We start from the raw sequence: 21,270 nt of genomic DNA on the forward strand, positions 1-21,270 counted from the left end.
ACCATGGTCACATAGTGACAACCACATTGGTTTTCGATCCTCCTGATTGACATGCGCAGTGGCGCAATTGCCTCTGAGTCGGAGGCGGCTGTAATGCGCATGCACGAGAAGTGGAGAGAACTCGCGAGCCCTGGGTGCGTTCCAGCATTTGCGTACAGGTGGCCTGTGCGCATGCGTGGGACACGACAGGATCTCGCGCTTCACTGATAGACTTTGGCGCCTGCGCAGTATGTGCCAGGGGACGCCAACGCTGGATCGCAATATGAGATTTCGTGACGTGGTTTGTCCTTCTCTTAAGTTTTTAATTTATACATATTTGAGCACAGCTGCACTTTATATGATAATCAGTAGTATTTATGTATGTAATACTGGTTTTTATATGTGATTTAAAGGTATTTTCACATTATTTACACATTAGGTCCACACCACGATGGTCTGTGTATAGTGATACACTTTGATGCATTTTGTAATCATGTTTTTATATTGACATTTGTTGAAAATATTGTAATGAGTAATCATGTAACCTTAATGAGATTCACCTATTTAAATATGTAGAGAGCACTGTGTTCACTAGCTTGACAAAGGCTCCATTGAGAGGGCTGAAATGCTGCATCGCGTTTAAGTGTGAATAAACGTCACTGAACTTTCACAAGACCGGAGTGCTGCCCATTTTTATATATATATATATATATATATATATATATATACAGTACAGACCAAAAGTTTGGACACACCTTCTCATTCAAAGAGTTTTCTTTATTTTCATGACTATGAAAATTGTAGATTCACACTGAAGGCATCAAAACTATGAATTAACACGTGGAATTATATACATAACAAAAAAGTGTGAAACAACTGAAAATATGTCATACTCAAGGTTCTTCAAAGTAGCCACCTTTTGCTTTGATTACTGCTTTGCACACTCTTGGCATTCTCTTGATGAGCTTCAAGAGGTAGTCACCTGAAATGGTCTTCCAACAGTCTTGAAAGAGATCCCAGAGATGCTTAACACTTGTTGGCCCTTTTGCCTTCACTCTGCGGTCCAGCTCACCCCAAACCATCTTGATTGGGTTCAGGTCCGGTGACTGTGGAGGCCAGGTCACCTGGTGCAGCACCCCATTACTCTCCTTCATGGTCTAATAGCCCTTACACAGCCTGGAGGTGAGTTTGGGGTCATTGTCCTGTTGAAAAATAAATGATGGTCCAACTAAACGCAAACCGGATGGAATAGCATGCCCCTGCAAGATGCTGTGGTAGCCATGCTGGTTCAGTATGCCTTCAATTTTGAATAAATCCCCAACAGTGTCACCAGCAAAGCACCCCCACACCATCACACCTCCTCCTCCATGCTTCACGGTGGGAACCAGGCATGTAGAGTCCATCCGTTCACCTTTTCTGCGTTGCACAAAGACACGGTGGTTGGAACCAAAGATCTCAGACCAAAGCACAAATTTCCACTGGTCTAATGTCCATTCCTTGTGTTCTTTAGTCCAAACAAGTCTCTTCTGCTTGTTGCCTGTCCTTAGCAGTGGTTTCCTAGCAAATATTCTACCATGAAGGCCTGATTCACACAGTCTCCTCTTAACAGTTGTTCTAGAGATGTGTCTGCTGCTAGAACTCTGTGTGGCATTGACCTGGTCTCTAATCTGAGCTGCTGTTAACCTGCGATTTCTGAGGCTGGTGACTCGGATGAACTTATCCTCCGCAGCAGAGGTGACTCTTGGTCTTCCTTTCCTGGGGCGGTCCGCATGTGAGCCAGTTTCTTTGTAGCGCTTGATGGTTTTTGTGACTGCACTTGGGGACACTTTCAAAGTTTTCCCAATTTTTCGGACTGACTGACCTTCATCAAGAGAATGCCAAGAGTGTGCAAAGCAGTAATCAAAGCAAAAGGTGGGTACTTTGAAGAACCTAGAATATGACATATTTTCAGTTGTTTCACACTTGTTTGTTATGTATATAATTCCACATGTGTTAATTCATAGTTTTGATGCCTTCAGTGTGAATCTACAATTTTCATAGTCATGAAAATAAAGAAAACTCTATGAATGAGAAGGTGTGTCCAAACTTTTGGTCTGTACTGTATATATATATATATATATATATATAAGCTTGAATCACCCCCTTTCTCCACGATAAAAATAAATAATAATAATAAAAAACACATCATAGGCATTGCCGTATCCCAAGATGCTGGTACTTAAAATATTTGTTCCATGCAGTGAAAAATCGAAATGGCAGTATCGTCATTTTTTTCGTCGCCTCACCTCCCCAAAAAATTGAACAAAGAGTGATCACAAAGTCACACACATTCCAAAATCGTATCCGTAAAAACTATAGATCGTTCTGCAACAAATGAGCCCCCACACAGCTCTGTAGACATAACTATAAAACATAACTATAAAACTTAGTTATGGTGGCTATATAAAGAAAAAAATATTTTTTCAGTACTAAAACTATAAAAACTATAAAAATGTGTTATTGCTGTAAATGCACTGACCTAGAAAATGATGGCAACAAGTCAGTTTTACCAAATAGGGGAAGCTGTAAAACCCCCTAAAACTGTGAGTTTATTTTTTTTTTCAATTCCACACTATTTGGAATTATATTATATTTTTTGCCTCCCACTTCATCTTATGCAATATTAAATGGTGCTCGTCCCGCAAAACAACAAGCCTTCATACGTCTAAACAAATTTAAAGTTATGGCTCTAGGAGGGCAGGGAGAAAAAAATGAAATATGAAAAAACAGAAAATTATTAACAATTTTATTAAATATTAAACTACCTGAAATCACCCCAACTACCATCTCACATTTATTGTACTGATGTTTTTACTGGCAGATAGGTCTTTGAGCTTCAAGACCTGTGCGCGAACTGAAATATTTGTACCTTCTATAGCTACACCCCTAAAAACAGGTGATGAACATCATAACATTAAAAAATGTATGATAGTAGTAATAATGATGAATCAGTAATGTGACTGTAAATCAGATCATGGTATTTTTCAAATGAAATAAAAAAAGACAAAACAGTCAACTAAACAATCTCGAAACATCCTATTCGAAATGTTGAAAGGTGAAGAGGTAGCAGGCAAAGTGCACTCCCATTAATCCTTATACCTCCAGATTTAATATCTGGGATCAGAATGGAATTCTCTTGTGGTTATTACGTCTGCTCTCCAAATACTCTATTAGAAACACATTTTCGTCTTTTAAAGAAAAATGACTGTGCTCCTCGGTGAAATTACGCTGAATTATTAATTTGTAACATCTGTGTCAGTGTTACGTTACATGGCCAACCCTCTGGAGGGAGCAGATCCAAGAAGACCTGTTCAGAATGATTTCATCATCAAAACCCTGGGAAATGGCAGAGCAAAGACTGTATCATCATGGCATGGAATTAATAAATGACACCAGGGAATTTCTATGAAATACTCATTGATACATTGGCGGTGTAATTTACACTTAAGTGCAAAGTGCTCTTTGACTGCATTTCAATAGAAGGTTGCTTTTCTTTTAGTTAAATTATATGATGAACACAGGACTGACATAAAGTCAACACCTTGAAAATAGTTTCTTTCTGTTAAATCTTTCAGAAATGGAATGTGTGATTCCTCCACACGCATTTGAAGTGGCCACCTTCCATATTATGTTTCTGCCCAAGAAAATAAACTGACTAGGCCCTCTTTTCAGTTTGTTTCGCGCACACATAGAACTCTTTTAATGAGCGCTCTTGTGCTTTGGTAAAATTGTTTTGCGTATGTCTCACTTTCTTCCATTTTAGAGGCACATGGAACATAGTTTCTGGTAGCCCTTTTTCGGAGATTTGACATTTCAAAAATGTAAAAAAAAATGACAAGCATTCATTTGTGAATGATCGTGACTCATGTTAAACATGCTCCAAGCATGAGATTCGTGTTCATGTGTCCCTTATTCTCTATCAGACTTACATTATATTTTTTCTGATTAAGCTTTTTGTCTAATTATATCCTTTGAAAGTTCCAAGAAACCTAATTATTTTTTAGATTATAATATAACAGTTAATTAAATATTATTTATATATATTTTTAAATGATACACTGTATATAAAATATATAAAAATATACAGTATGTAAAAATATATATAGAATTTTAACACATTTCAGCCTTTCACAAAAGGGACACACAAGTGCTAAGTGACATTGTGTCCCTGTTGTTGTTTTTTTGTACTATTGACAAGTATGCCACCTGTTTATGCCGTCAGGTAAGAAAGCTCAAGCCATACTATTAATATAAACTTCTGTCTGTTTTATATAGCCTTACCAGTTCCAAACAGTCTGCGATCTTCATCAACTTGTCTTCTGGAAGCTTCTTCAGCAAAAATACACTTTGGAAAAAGAGACATTAATTTAAGCATAATTTATTATGCATTTACCAAAAACAGCATCTACGTCAAGGAAGTATTCTGCATACCCACACCATGTGCAAAATAAAATGCATACAATATATGTAAATCTCCCTCAACTGAACTGATATACTACACGTTCCGTTCCAGACTTCCTGTATTACTGTATGCGCAAGAACAAATCTCACTCAAATTAACATATGGCCATATTACAGCTCTGTTGTGTAGGAAGCCATAATAGGGTTACCATAGAGGTCCCTGTGGCCTCTATTATACCGCTGTAGGTCTCTAAGTAAGTTCTCAAGGTTTTTCTGTAGATATCTGATATAAAGAAATTGTGGCATGTTCCATCAGGCTCAATATGTAAAAAGATGTTTCACCATAGAAGCATTGCTCTATCTATATCTGTGTTTTGAACCCTGTATCTGTCACCTAGATACCATGGAAAAAAAAACTCATCTCTAACCTAATGTCAATGGAAATTCTACTGTAATATGAATACTCTTTCAGGTAGCTGGTTGCTAGGAAGGTGCCACGTCACAATCCTTTTGAAAAAGCAGTGGTTGTTAGGCAGTATATACTAGTCAGATATGGAATGCTATCACGTCAATAAGTGAGAAAGCAAATTGGTAGAAGTTAGAATTAGTGATGATAGGCAGGGGCAATATTCGAATTCGCAATATTCTGAAAATATTTGGGCGAATATTCGTCATATATTTGCACATTTGAAAATTCGTGATTATTTTCTTGATTGCAAAAATCGCCAATGTAATATTCGCGTAATGCGCGTGCAATACAGGCGTGGGTCACTGTTGCTACATTTTTCAAGCTGCTAGAAGTTTCCTGAGACTGGAGAAAATGGTTGGCACGGCAGAACATTACAATAGCTTTATATGCAGATAGAGCGCTCCAATATATTCGCAATTGCGCAAATCAGCAATTAATGACGCGCATATTTTTGCGCAATACGTCCAACTTCACATTTTAGCAGGTCTAACTACATATTAGTGATTGGTGCACTATGTATTGTTGTGAACTTGTGACATCACAGCGCTATGTATGTATGTATGTATGTATGGACAGCAGAACCTATCACACTACCTAACACCCTGCACTGGTACCTACCAGCTACATTATATCAGGATATAACCTACACTGACTATCTCCCACTAACTATCTGTATTATATATATAAGCTATCTAACTATCTATCTAATGCAGTGTGGAAAGCACAGAGCACAGCAATGAAAATGGCTGCTGGGGAGGTTCTTATATAGTAAGGGGTAGGCAACTTTCCTATTGGTTGCTAGGGATGTTGCTAAGCTCAGACAAAGACATTGCAGCCTTCTCATTGGCCCACAAGCAAGAAGGGAGGTTACTGATGAAAAAAAAGTCTAGAATATTCGAGAATACAAATATATAGCACTATACAGTATTCTACATCTTCTCGAATTCTTGAAGTTGCGATATTCGCAATAAAAATTCACAATTCGAATATTCACGCCCCAACACTAGTTAGAACATGTCATCTCTCATTTAACGCTGTGTTGTTGAGGGAGAGGACCTCTTCAAGTCCTTCAATAGTGTTCAACTGTAGAACATCTAATGTACTTAGATTCTCAACAAAGGTCAAATAACATTTACCTTCTCAAAAAATTCTGATACTCCTCATGTCTTGTCTGGGCAGTCTTTCTCATTATATTTTGAAACACTTCTCGGTCAAGGGTCCATGTCCTGACATTAGTGATCGCTTTGGATAAAAATAATAAAATCAATAAAAACTGTTGATGTTAAATTGAACTTTTCTAAAGTTATAAAAATGTACACATTTTGACAAGTTTCTTAACATGAGCAATATTTTCTTTGGAACCTTGCCAATTATAATTTTTCATTGTCAGAATTAATAGCAGAATTAATAACTCAATCATCTTGGGACTTTAGGTCTTTTCACGACACCTTATGCCTATCAATAACTGTATTATATCACTGATGATGACTTTAGGGAAAGACATTAAAGGGACTGCAATCAGTGTCATTGAGATGCTGGAGGAAAGATGGAGAATGCAGATAAAAATCTGCCTTACTGTTCTAAATATGGGAGCGCTAAAGAAATTAATGTACACAGCTTCCATCTATCTAACTTTTTGATTTCATTCGCTTCATCTGACTTCCTGACATAAGTTTACTTCAGCTCAACTTGGCATACAGAGCCACTAGATTACGGTATCACAATGCCTAGCGCAAACATAGTACACTCTGGTCAAATTCTGAAGACAGACCAAACTATTGAGAATGGTTAGATTTAAAAATGTTTTTGTGACATTTTCTGGCAATGTTTAACAGGCTTACAATGTACCTTTTACTGAGGCTGTTCTTGTGCAGTTATAAAGTATTGCTAACTCTCCAAAGGTTGTCCACACTGGGATGGAAGCTAGAAGCTTGTTCTGCTGGAAAACTTCGGTTTTACCCTCTGGAAAAAACAACATTTTTAAGACACCCATGTAATCATGTTGGAAAACTCTGAGAAACATGTTAAGACAACTTGACATGGTTTCCTACAATTGGTCTACTATACTGTATATTATACCACACTGTATTATACTACTGTATACTGTGCTGTACCATGCACTAGAACCTACTTTATTATTGTTTAACTATCTCTTTAAAATGCTATCTCTTTATTCGTATGACACCAGGTTTTGTTTTCTGTAGCATGAGCTCTACTTGTACAACCTATTTGTATTTATGATGGCGATCACTTCCAGACACTTCCACTTAGTAGTGTATATTTAAAGGGGCTGTCTGGGCTGCAGATATTGATAACCTATTCTCAGGATAGGTTATCAATATAGGATCGTGGGAGTCTGTGACTTAGCACCCCCATCGATCAGCTGTTTAGGGCAGCCCCAGTTACTTGAACTATATCCAAATATCATCATGACACAGGTTATACTTTCTGATACAGTCCTGATCAAAAGTTTAAGACCACTTGAAAAATGGCTAAAAATCTTATTTTACATTGTAGGATCTGAACAAGGTTCCAAGTAGAGCTTCAACATGCAACTAGAAGAAATGAGAGTGAGACAAAACATTTTTTGAGCATTCAATTAATTGAAAATAACGATTAAACTGAAAAAGGCTGTTTTTCAGCTGATCCAAATTTTAGGACCACATGCCAAATCTGTGCAAAGATGTGGATTAATTGTCATTTTCTGTCAGGTAGTCACACGTTGTGATGGCAAAGGCAAAAAAACTCTCCCTTTTTTAATGCGATCGGGTTGTTGAACTGCATAAGCAGGGTCTCTCACAGCACGCCATCGCTGCTGAGGTGGGACGCAGTAAGACAGTCATTTGGAATTTCTTAAATGATCCTGAGGGTTATGGAACAAAAAAGTCAAGTGGAAGACCCAAAAAAATGTCATCAGCACTGAGCCGGAGGATCCAATTGGCTGTCCGTCAAGACACTGGACGATCCTTGACCCAAATTAAGGCCCTTACTGGTGCAGACTGCAGCCCCATAACCATCAGACAGCATCTGAGACTGAAGGGCTTCAAAAACAAAAAATGTCTTCAAAGACCTCGTCTCCTTGAACGCTACAGAACTACTCGTTTGGACTTTGCTAGAGAGCACCAAACATGGGGCATTCAAAGGTGGAAAAAAGAATATTCTCTGATGAGAAAAAATGTAACCTTGATGGTCCTGATGGTTTCCAACATTACTGGCATGACAAGCAGATCCCACCTGAGATGTTTTTTATGCACCACAGTGGAGGGGGCGCCATAATGGTCTGGGGTGCTTTTTCCTTCAGTCAAACAATGGAGCTTCAGGAAGTGCAGGGGCGTCAAACGGCCGCTGGCTATGTCCAGATGTTGCAGAGAGCATTCCTCATGACTGAGGGCCCTCGTCTGTGTGGTAACAACTGGGTTTTTCAACAGGACAACGCTACAGTACACAATGCCCGCAGGACAAGGGACTTCTTCCAAGAGAATAACATCACTCTTTTGGCCCATCCTGCGTGTTCCCCTGATCTAAATCCAATTGAGAATCTTTGGGGATGGATGGCAAGAGAAGTTTACAAAAATGTACAACAGTTCCAGACAGTAGATGGCCTTCGTGCGTCCGTCTTTACCACTTGGAGAAATGTTCCCACTCACCTCATGGAAACGCTTGCATCAAGCATGGCGAAACGAATTTTGCATATGATAAACAATAATTACGGAGCTACTCAGTACTGAGTTCATGTTTGGAAGTTAGATTTCTGTTTTGGGGGTTTAGTTTTTTTTTTGAGGTGTGGGCCTAAACTTTTGATCAGCTGAAAAACAGACTGTTTCAGTTTATTTGTTGTTTTCATTAAATTGAATGCTCAAAAAATGTTTTGTCTTACTCCCATTTCTTCTTGTTGCATGTTGAAGCTCTACTTGGAACCTTATTAAGATCCAGCCATGCTAAATATGATTTTTTTGCCATTTTTCAAGTGGTCTTAAAATTTTGATCAGGACTGTATAATGGGAATCTTTTTTTGTCTCCTCTCATTCATTACACATTATTTACATATTTGAACTTTGAAAAAAAAAAATAGGATTACATATAGCTCCCTAGTCCTATTAAAGGGCATCTGTCAGCAGATTTGTACCTATGAAACTGGCTGACCTGTTACATGTGCGCTTGGAAGCTGAAGACATCTGTGTTGGTCCCATGTTCATATGTGCCTGCATCGCTGAGAGAAATGTTTTAATATATGCAAATCAGCTTCTAGGAGCAATGGAGGCCATTACACCTAGAGGTTCTGTTCTCTCTGCGACTGCTGCACCCTCTCCGCTTTCAATGACTGTAGGAGAAGTCAAGGCGAGGAGTGATCACGTTAACACTGCCTGGCCCACTCAACCAAAGTGCAGAGGACACAGCATTTGCAGAGTGCACAGAGCCTTTAGGCTCATTTGGATATAATAGTAAAACATAATTTTTTTTTCAACAATGCAGGCACATATGAACATGGGACCAACATAGATGTCTTCAGCTGCCAAGCGCACATGTAACAAGTCAGCCAGTTTCATAGGTGCAAATCTGCTGACAGATGCCCTTTAACCGCCTCCGGACCGCCTAACGCAGGATCGCGGTCCGGAGGCGGCTGTCTCAGGCAGAGTCACGCGTCTACGCGTCATATTGCGAGACGCGAGACTTCCTGTGAACACGCGCACACAGGCGCGCGTTCACACGATCGGCAGGTAAGCGAGTGGATCTACAGCCTGCCAGGGGCGATCGTTCGCTGGCAGGCTGTAGATGCGATTTTTTTAACCCCTAACAGGTATATTAGACGCTGTTTTGATAACAGAGTCTAATATACCTGCTACCTGTGTAACATCCCAGAGTATGTCACTAAAACTCTGTCACCCTGCTACATGATGTTAAAGTGTAAATGTGTTATCATCTTGTGTAATCTGACATTACATTTGCATTATCTGGAGTTCCTATGACTGTTTTATGTAAATTGCTGTAATTATTCATGTACACCAGTAGGTGGCGGCAATATATAGGCAGTCTATAGGACAGTTTAGTATATCTAGACCGGAATAGTCCATTCCAATCTAGGCTCCCCTGTATGAGCAGAAGTGGGACGTTCCCATGTCCTGTATCATGAAGAGGAGTAGGAAGTCTAGGTAGTGTACCAGCCACCCCTGTTGGGGTAGGTTGTGTTGGAAGGAGCTCCCAGAAACAAGGGATCCCAACCCTGGATCCAACCTCGGCTGAGGTTCAGGATCCATCTTCCCAGCCTGAGTCATCTACCTCAGCTGGACGACCAGAGAAGCAGCATCCACAGAACAATAGATCTCCAGGAAGAAGACACCATACCCTGCGAGCTGTCCTGTGAGTACAGATCCCAAGACCAGGAGAAGATAAGTACCTCCTCAGCTAGTCAGGCCCATACTAAGCAGAATACAGACAGAGCAGAAGACTAATACCTGCCAGATCTATAGGCGTATGTACCAGATGCAGAATAAATATAAATTCCTGCCACATATTGCCAAAACCTGCTGGGACCCAAGACTATCGCTGTTACCTTGTATGGATCAAACCTGCTTAAGTAAAGACAAGTTGGACTTTATTCTCAGACTGGATCTCAATTATTTCATCAAAACTCCTATTAACAACACTCAATTTGTTGCATGTGAGCCAGGATACAGGAGTCCAGACATACCAAGGTAGGAGACACCGTTGACACTGCATAGAGACATTATCCCCCTCTGGCATTCCTCACCTGGTATTTGTGCTATAACATCTTAAAGGGCCCTGCTACAGTACCTGCGCAAGCTGCAACTGGTGTCACGAACTTATACATATATAAAACTGACCCACTGCATAGCAACCCCACTGACCCAGTGTCCTGCTCATTGCATCAAGTGGCGTCACGAACAGGATCGGATTGTATTGTGTGTCCATCCCTAACAACAGAACCGCATCTAATTGTGCGCAAAAAACGGACTTAAATCGCATGTTTCACAGTATAAAAGTAAGGGCTGAAGATTGTGCAAAGATCGCTAAAAAGTGACTTTCTTAATTGTATTGTTGTGCCAAGAAAGCGCTAAACGTGCGCTACAGCATTCAAGGAGTTAATTCGACAATGTGGAAATTCGCCATACTCGTTTTAAGATAGCGCTTCATCTCCATGCCCATAAACAAAGGAATAAAGGAACGCCCTCTCAAGAGCGTGAAAATGAGGAATACGCCCCCTAAAAGTGGGAAAATCTAGTAACACCCCCTACAGAAAGGCGCAAAGATGTCGAATACGCCCCTTCAGGAGCGGGAAAAATAGAGGCCGCCCTCCATGAGCCTGTGTACCCAGAACAGCCGCTGGAGATCCAGGTCGCCCAACTATTACAGAGACGTGGACCATCGATCGTTGGTACCAGGCCGGAGGCAGTGGATCCAGCATCACCTGCCCTGTCCAGCATCCCAGAGGAGTCGGAGAAGGCCGCCGCTGAAGCCCCGATCTCTGATGTGGAGAGTCAAGAGCTGTGCAAGTTCCCGGAGGCTGTGGATCCCTCCGCCGACTCAAGTGCCACCGCGGAAGAAGATGTGCCCACCGGAATGGAAGTGGACGTCGAGCCATCCACCGCAGGGGCCGTCGTTACTGACACCAGCATCCAGTCTGCGGCTCAGACGAAGATGGAGCTGTAGGATCGTGATCAGGGGACACCGGAACATGCCGTCCGGCCGCGACAACAGGTAGGAGCAACCCTGCTCCCTGAGGCCCAAGCCCGGTCCGTGTCCACCTCACTGCCACGTCCAGAGACCCCGATACCTGCCGTCAGGCCCAGGCCTGCACCGTGTCCCGCGACACCCGCCAACGTCACCGGACCCCAACCTGCACCGCTGTCTGTGCATCCTGGTGCGGCGGAGGCGGCTGGAGATTCCACTCCGCCGCCCAGCTATGAGAAGCTCTGCAGCTTGAACCCAGATGTCCCACATGAGATCACTGCTTTCGCCCAGACCGCATGGGAATACAAGTCGGCGGTCAGGAATGGGTGAAGCAGGTAATTGATGATCCCCAACCAGGAGACCCCAGGTTGGCCAGGAGGACCGGAACCGTCCTATGGTTCTCGGTGGAGAGAGGAGTGGGGTTCCTTCAGGACAATTATTCCGGGACTCAGGTATTTGTGGGCCGCTGGTCCGTGAAACGCCACTATCTGCCCCAGGAAAGGCATAATCTATATGTGGGGGATCAGGTGGAATATACCCCCATGAGGTCCATGCAAGGACTCTTTGCTGCTGGAGTCACCCTACTGCAGAAGCCACTCTCCCCTGCCGTCACCCCAGAGACCTGGCAGGAGGATCCAGTCTCTGCGGGCAGGACCCGGTGTCTACAAGAAACTCCGGATGGCTGTCTGCTATTCAGAGAAAAGGCGCAACCTGCCCCTGCACCTTTGATACCAGACTTGTCACCGCCACCAACCCTGAAGGTAGGGCAAATAAATAACAGTGTCCTGACATTCAACCCCAAGGTGCAGCCATGTTTCATGCCTCCCTATGTGCTCCCTTGGAAGCAGCCGCAACAGCCACTGCCCAATATTCCAGCTCTCCCAGAGCCACTGCAGCCAGAAGTTCTGCCACTCCCTGCACCGGCCGTGGATCCCGGTTTGCAGCGTGTCACTGCAGCTTTGTCCAGGCTGTCTGCGCAATCCCCACTGTCACTGGTAGAGGGCGGTGGCATACTACTACCAACGCTACCCTGTGCTACCATGAGAGGCAGGAGTTACCTCTGATGAGGTTCAGCAGCTCCAGTAGTGACGAGGAGCTGGACACCTACCTGTAAGGTGTCCCCACTACAGAAAAAAATCTAACATCAGTGACATTGTTTGGGAGCCACTCCATGGACTGATTGCTTGACGGGTGAGGACCTGTTTGGCAGTTTTAGTGTGTTTTAACCATTTTGTTCCAGGTTGCCAGTGTTTGTCCTCATCCAGATGGTCATGTCAGTAAGGACTCCCCCCACCAGCACTTTAACCCCTTCATCTCCAAGTTAACCGTTTTATCCCCTTTCTCAGGTTACTTGATAGCCTTTGCTGCTATCATTATATTGACTTTTAACCCTTGGATTACAATTGACTTTTAACCCTTTGGATTACAATTTACTCCTTTGCCCTGTGGATTGCAAGGAACGTTTACTAGATTCCAGAGGACTCTACAATTTAAGCACTTTCAGGAAAAAAAGGACTCAAGTTATTGTTGAGCCTCACCTGACATTAATATTTGCACTAATAAATTTGCACTAGTTTATAAAATGTTTTATTGCAACATAAAAGCTTGCATATAATTGTCATGCTATTTAATAATTTATGCTATTGTAACTAGTTTACAAATGTTATGCAACATGTAAGATAACCTGCCCATTGTGTGTATTTTCCTTCTAGGTGCCACAATGCGAATTTATGTACTATCTACCATGATTGCACTTGCCATTGCACTTAACAAAAATTGTAGCAACTTACTTAAGTATGCCTCTTTTATAGCTCTTGTTCTCTCCCCCCTTGTACGGACTGTCATCATAGGGACGTTGTATACTAATGGCCTACACCCGGTGATATATACCCAAAGGTACCCAGGGTAGGACCAAGTGGTAAGTCCAGGCAGATCCAGTTACACAGGTACGCCTGCTGCTTCGGGAATCATTAGAAGCCCTAGGCTGCTCCTTCCCGCTTGTTTTATGTTCCGGATTGTTCCCATCCGGAGGTGTCTCATTTCCAGGAGCGCACGGGATTAAATACCCTCCTCCTGTGACTAGCCAGAAGACATGGAGACGACAAATACCTCCCCTTCTGAGCCTTTTGCCTAAGGTAAGGCGCCTCAAACCTTAGAGCCACTACTTAGCTTCCTCATACACATCATAGTGATCGTGCTACAAGCCAAATTTCTTCAGGCTATGGTGCAGGGAAGGGAATACAAGATAAAGCCACCCTTCTGTTTGCGGGCTTTGCATTACACAATGGTGGGATTACGGAGTAAAGACACCCCCATGCTTTCTTTGATATTGGTGGACGATACCCCAAAAGTCAGTCAGTGATGCATGCTTTGTGCAGTGTTAGGTTACCTGGTTATACCAAGATAAGGAAACTGTGTGTTGGACACCTTATTCTAGCTGGCAGAAACCTCGAGGAAACCGTTAAATGTCTTGTCTTTGTTTGTCATTATATGTAATTCATGCAGCACATTGTATTATATTGGGTACCCAGAGCTTATTCCTCACCCGCCTATCTTGCGCCGAGGACGGCTTATCTTAAAGTAACGAGGTATGTAACATCCCAGAGTATGTCACTAAAACTCTGTCACCCTGCTACATGATGTTAAAGTGTAAATGTGTTATCATCTTGTGTAATCTGACATTACATTTGCATTATCTGTAGTTCCTATGACTGTTTTATGTAAATTGCTGTAATTATTCATGTACACCAGTAGGTGGCGGCAATATATATAGGCAGTCTATAGGACAGTTTAGTATATCTAGACCGGAATAGTCCATTCCATTCTAGGCTCCCCTGTATGAGCAGAAGTGGGACGTTCCCATGTCCTGGATCATGAGGAGGAGTAGGAAGTCTAGGTAGTGTAACAGCCACCCCTGTTTGGGTAGGTTGTGTTGGTAGGAGCTCCCAGAAACAAGGGATCCCAACCCTGGATCCAACCTCGGCTGAGGTTCAGGATCCATCTTCCCAGCCTGAGTCATCTACCTCAGCTGGACGACCAGAGAAGCAGCATCCACAGAACAATAGATCTCCAGGAAGAAGACACCATACCCTGCGAGCTGTCCTGTGAGTACAGATCCCAAGACCAGGAGAAGATAAGTACCTTCTCAGCTAGTCAGGCCCATACTAAGCAGAATACAGACAGAGCAGAAGACTAATACCTGCCAGATCTATAGGCGTATGTACCAGATGTAGAATAGATATAAATTCCTGCCACATATTGCCAAAACCTGCTGGGACTCAAGACTATCGCTGTTAACTTGTATGGATCAAAGCTGCATTAAGTAAAGACAAGTTGGACTTTATTCTCAGACTGCATCTCAATTATTTCATCAAAACTCCTATTAACAACACTCAATTTGTTGCATGTGAGCCAGGATACAGGAGTCCGGCTGTACCAAGGTAGGAGACACCGTTGACACTGCATAGAGACATTATCCCCCTCTGGCATTCCTCACCTGTTATTTGTGCTATAACATCTTAAAGGGCCCTGCTACAGTACCTGCGCAAGCTGCAACTGGTGTCACGAACTTATACACATATAAAACTGACTCACTGCATAGCAACCCCACTGACCCAGTGTCCTGCTCATTGCACCTGGTCCTCTGGTGGTCCCTTTTGCTTGGATCGACCACCAGAGGACACAGGCAGCTCTGTAATAAGTAGCACCAAGCACCACACTACACTACACCCCCCCGTCACTTATTAACCCCTTATTAACCCCTTATCACCCCATATAGACTCCCTGATCACCCCCCTGTCATTGATCACCCCCCTGGAAGGCTCCATTCAGACGTCCGTATGTGTTTTACGGATCCACGGATCCATGGATCGGATCCGCAAAACACATACGGACATCTGATTGGAGCCTTACAGGGGGGTGATCAATGACAGGCGGGTGATCACCCCATATAGACTCCCTGATCACCCCCTGTCATTGATCACCCCCCCTGTCATTGATCACCCCCCTGTAAGGCTCCATTCAGACGTCTGTATGTGTTTTGCGGATCCGCGGATCCACGGATCGGATCCGCAAAACACATACGGACGTCTGAATTGAGCCTTACAGGGGGGTGATCAGGGAGTCTATATGGGATGATCACCCCCCTGTAAGGCTCCATTCAGACGTCCGTATGTGTTTTACGGATCCACGGATCCATGGATTGGATCCGCAAAACACATACGGACGTCTGAATGGAGCCTTACAGGGGGGTGATCAATGACAGGGGGGTGATCACCCTATATAGACTCCCTGATCACCCCCCTGTCATTGATCACCCCCCTGTCATTGATCACCCCCCTGTAAGGCTCCATTCAGACGTTCGTATGTGTTTTACGGATCCACGGATCCATGGATCGGATCTGCAAAACACATACGGACATCTGAATGGAGCCTTACAGGGGGGGTGATCAATGACAGGGGGGTGATCACCCCATATACACTCCCTGATCACCCCCCTTTCATTGATTACCCCCCTGTAAGGCTCCATTCAGACGTCCGTATGTGTTTTGCGGATCCGATCCATGGATCCGTGGATCCACAAAACACATACGGACCTCTGAATGGAGCCTTACAGGGGGGTGATCAATGACGGGGGGTGATCAGGGAGTCTATATGGGGTGATCACCCCCCTGTCATTGATAACGCCCCTGTAAGGCTCCATTCAGACGTCCGTATGTGTTTTGCGGATCCGTGTATCCGCAAAACACAGACACCGCGGATCCGCAAAACACATACGGACGTCTGAATGGAGCCTTACAGGGGGGTGATCAATGACAGGGTGGTGATCACCCCATATAGACTCCCTGATCACCCCCCCTGTCATTGATCACCCCCTGTAAGGCTCCATTTACACATTTTTTTGGCACAAGTTAGCGGAAATTGATTTTTTTTTTCTTACAAAGTCTCATATTCCACTAACTTGTGTCAAAAAATAAAATCTTACATGAACTCACCATACCCCTCACGGAATCCAAATTTTTGTCCCAAGTTAGCTGAAAGGGAGACTTTGAGAAAAAATAAAAATAAAAAATTCCGCTAACTTGTGCCCAAAAAAAATCTTCTATGAACTCGCCATGCCCCTCATTGAATACCTTGGGGTGTCTTCTTTTCAAAATGGGGTCACATGTGGGGTATTTATATTGCCCTGGCATTTTAGGGGCCCTAAAGCTTGAGAAGAAGTCTGGAATCCAAATGTCTAAAAATACCCTCCTAAAAGGAATTTTGGCCCCTTTGCGCATCTAGGCTGCAAAAAAGTGTCACACATGTGGTATCGCCGTACTCAGGAGAAGTAGGGCAATGTGTTTTGGGGTGTCTTTTTACATATACCCATGCTGGGTGAGATAAATATCTTGGTCAAATGCCAACTTTGTATAAAAAAATGGGAAAAGTTGTCTTTTGCCGAGATATTTCTCTCACCCAGCATAGGTATATGTAAAAAGACACCCCAAAACACATTGCCCAACTTCTCCTGAGTACGGCGATACCACATGTGTGACACTTTTTTGCAGCCTAGGTGGGCAAAGGGGCACAAATTCCAAAGAGCACCTTTAGGATTTCACAGGGCATTTTTTACACATTTTGATTTCAAACTACTTCTCACGCATTAGGGCCCCTAAAATGCCAGGGCAGTATAACTACCCCACAAGTGACCCCATTTTGGAAAGAAGACACCCCAAGGTATTCCGTGAGGGGCATGGCGAGTTCCTAGAATTTTTATTTTTTGTCACAAGTTAGCGGAAAATGATGATTTATTTATTTTAATTTTTTCCTTCAAAGTCTCATATTCCACTAACTTGTGACAAAAAAATAAAAAAATCTAAAAACTCGCCATGCCCCTCACGGAATACCTTTGGGTGTATTCTTTCCAAAATGGGGTCACATGTGGGGTAGTTATACTGCCCTGGCATTTTAGGGGCCCTAATGCGTGAGAAGTAGTTTGAAATCAAAATGTGTAAAAAATGCCCTGTGAAATCCTAAAGGTGCTCTTTGGAATGTGGGCCCTTTTGCCCACCTAGGCTGCAATAAAGTGTCACACATGTGGTATTGCCGTACTCAGGAGAAGTTCGGCAATGTGTTTTGGGGTGTCTTTTTACATATACCCATGCTGGGTGAGAGAAATATCTCGGCAACTTTTCCCATTTTTTTATACAAAGTTGGCATTTGACCGAGATATTTATCTCAGCTAGCATGGGTATATGTAAAATGACGTCCCAAAACACATTGCCCAACTTCTTCTGAGTATGACGATACCACATGTGTGACACTTTTTTGCAGCCTAGGTGGGCAAAGGGGCCCACATTCCAAAGAGCACCTTTAGGATTTCACAGTGCATTTTTTACACATTTTGATTTCAAACTACTTCTCACGCATTAGGGCCCCTAAAATGCCAGGGCAGTATAACTACCCCACAAGTGACCCCATTTTGGAAAGAAGACACCCCAAGGTATTTCGTGATGGGCATAGTGAGTTCATTGAAGTTTTTATTTTTTGTCACAAATTAGTGGAATATGAGACTTTGTAACGAAAAAAAAAATCATCATTTTCTGCTAACTTGTGACAAAAAATAAAAAGTTCTATGAACTTATTATGCCCATCAGTGAATACCTTAGGGTGTCTACTTTCCGAAATGGGGTCATTTGTGGTGTTTTTCTACTGTCTGGGCATTGTAGAACCTCAGGAAACATGACAGGTGCTCAGAAAGTCAGAGCTGCTTCAAAAAGCGGAAATTCACATTTTTGTACCATAGTTTGTAAACGCTATAACTTTTACCCAAAACATTTTTTTTACCCAAATATTTTTTTTATCAAAGACATGTAGAACAATAAATTTAGAGAAAAATTTATATATAGATGTTTTAAAAAAAAATAATTACAACTGAAAGTGAAAAATGTCATTTTATTGCAAAAATGTCAGTAAATTTTGATTAATAACAAAAAAAGTAAAAATGTCAGCAGCAATGAAATACCACCAAATGAAAGCTCTATTAGTGAGAAGAAAAGGAGGTAAAATTCATTTGGGTGGTAAGTTGCATGACCGAGCAATAAACGGTGAAAGTAGTGTAGTGCAGAATTGTAAAAAGTGGTCTGGTCATTAAGGGTGTTTAAGCTAGGGGGGCTGAGGTGGTTAAAGAATTCTGTTGAACACAGACTAGTCTACTTGATGTCTTGGTGTGCATCACAGTTATCCACTGTATGTTGTAGTGGACTTAAAAAAAATGAAAAACGATTTCAAAGTTTATTAAATATAATTCAGTTGTTGACAGACTAGTGTACCTAACATCATATTGGTGTGTGTCACAGTTACTGACTGTATATGTTAAACAAAAAAAAGTCAGATAATTTTAAAGTTACATTCATTACAGACTAGTGTACCCAATGTTTTGTCCTGCATCACAGGTACCATATATTTTTATTTATTAAGAAAAAATGTATACTAAAAATAATTCATCAAGTTAATGTTGAAAAATTCAATTGATCACATACTGTTGTTCCTGATGTATTGTCCTGCGCGTCACAGTGACCATAAAATGTACTGGACTTAGTCTATCTGACCACTAGTTTTGTCAAAAAATATATCAAAGTTAATTAAATAAATTCAGTTGAACACAAACTAGTGTACCTGACGTATTGTTCTGAGGATCAGCAGCTAGGGCTTGAGTAGAATGAGAAGGAGTTGGTGGTGAAGGGGAACATGAAGTTTTCACAGGCATGGCTAGTGGATGAGACTGACATTATGGCACGCATGATGATGATGACTATGCTGGCCATGACTAACTATCGTAGTGCAAAGCTGAGACTAAAACAACTCGATCCTTGTACACAGTTGTGAGCATGGCAAGATGCTTGTTGGCTGCAGACATGCTTATCATTAGCATGAAACAAAGGGACGGTTATTGGATAGCTGTGCTTTTTATACCCTAGCTGTAAAAGGAAAATGGGGAATTTTTGCCTGCTTCTGAAAAAGAGGCAAAATTGGCCTATTAGCCAAGCATACTCTTGCCAATGTCTGTTGTCACAGTGAGAGAAGTTATTATAGAGTAGGGTCCTATCAAATATTATTTTGATTAAAATATACAGTATGTGTTGAGTGCCTGGTATTCACTTATAGAGTAAATATAGCATTAGTAAAACTTACAATCTGTATATGATTGCAGAGTGTTTGGTTTTGCTCCTGTTCCTACACTTCACACCTAGTCAAGGCTCCACCTCCTCTGAAAACACTACTGCTTTCATAAATAGCAGAAGGAGCAGGACCCTCAGCAGCCAATACAGTTTGCTGACCATGATGAAACAATTTTTTCATCTGCTGGGTCAACCTGACACATATCATCAAATGAATATGCATGACCAGGTTTAGTCTCACCTGGACAGTGCTGTTTCTCTGGTAAATACCCTGATCCCTGACCCCATAGACTTCTGAGTCACAAAATTGGACAGGAACTGGCCTAGTTTGCCACCAGTGTACTGTTTTGTCCACCCTCTAATGTACTGTAAGAGATATCTTGGTATTCACCATGGCAGGTGGTATCATCATACTAAAGCATATCTATATTTGTCCTCCACAAGTGTAGAAAACATTAAATTTGTGAAAATAATTTAGATATGGATCAATGAGGATTTTCACACACCTCCAATTGATGCCAATGTGCCAATGAAGAGATCTGCCATTGCTAAAAGTGGGAATTGGATAATTATTACCAGCCTAAACATGCCATTGCCACTTTCTGCCTGTCCATCATGTTACATACTGTACTGTTGCTTCCCTGCTACTACTACTGAAACTACATAGCAGCATATGCCCTGCCTTGCCCATCATGTTCCATACTGTGCTGCTGATGCCGCTACTACTACCCCTACACAGCCACACATCTCCTGCTTTGTCCACTATGTTGCATATTGTACTGCTGCTGCTGGGAACCCTACCTTACGACTAAGAACTACTGTTCGAAACGTGTCAAGGTTGCTGCACTTGTGGGTGGATGTCCTGTCTATATGTCTACTGCCTGAATAAAAGACGAAGATTTTAGCTACCAAAATCGTGAGTTCTGGAATTTCATTGTGCTTTCATACCACAGTATAACAAACCTGAAACTGCTCCCCAAAAAAGGATTTTTTTTTAAGGATTTTGTAACAAGTCCTTGTTTCTTCGCTTTCAATGACAATACATACTTTCTTTAAAACAACATCAAACCTGTTTCTGTCCCTCAAAAAGGGATAATTAAAAACAAGCTACTGCTTCTTCCAATACAACCATGTGTGTATAAACAGTGGCAGGCATCTGCCCCCAAAAAGGGGATAATTGGGGATTGTTTTTATTTAAAAAAATGCATAAAAATCCTGAATCGGATTTCACAACCAACGCAATAGAATTGGATGCAAAATCAATGTCTGAAAATACACTTTTACCGTGTTTATGTGCAAAACGAGTGTATAGAAACGTTTTTTACCCTTTAAGTAACATTCTGATGTCATTATCAAAAGTGTGATGATTATTCATACGTCACTTCTAAAATGGCTACTTTTGTTTACGCTCCTATTGTAGAAAGACAAACTCAAGTCTATAAATGAAATATTTGTGTCCATATTCTGTTTCTAATCTAATAACCTTATTTTGTGAAGTCTAGGTACAAGACACATTTGGAAATGTTCATA

At 41.9% G+C, this 21,270-nt stretch overlaps 1 protein-coding gene across 1 annotated transcript in view; it reads right to left on the minus strand.

Annotated features, from left to right (window-relative positions):
- Positions 1-21,270, minus strand: part of PRKG2 (protein kinase cGMP-dependent 2) — a 124,814-nt gene that overhangs the window by 88,446 nt on the left and 15,098 nt on the right. Inside the window, exons 3-5 of the mRNA XM_044279417.1 lie at positions 6,737-6,850; positions 6,025-6,130; positions 4,300-4,363 (exon numbers count right to left, since the gene is read on the minus strand). Coding sequence (XP_044135352.1) covers positions 4,300-4,363; positions 6,025-6,130; positions 6,737-6,850 — 284 coding nt within the window. The remainder of the gene's footprint in view (positions 1-4,299; positions 4,364-6,024; positions 6,131-6,736; positions 6,851-21,270) is intronic.

This window comes from Bufo gargarizans, chromosome 1 (genome assembly GCF_014858855.1).
Source record: "Bufo gargarizans isolate SCDJY-AF-19 chromosome 1, ASM1485885v1, whole genome shotgun sequence".
Lineage (NCBI taxonomy): Eukaryota > Metazoa > Chordata > Amphibia > Anura > Bufonidae > Bufo > Bufo gargarizans.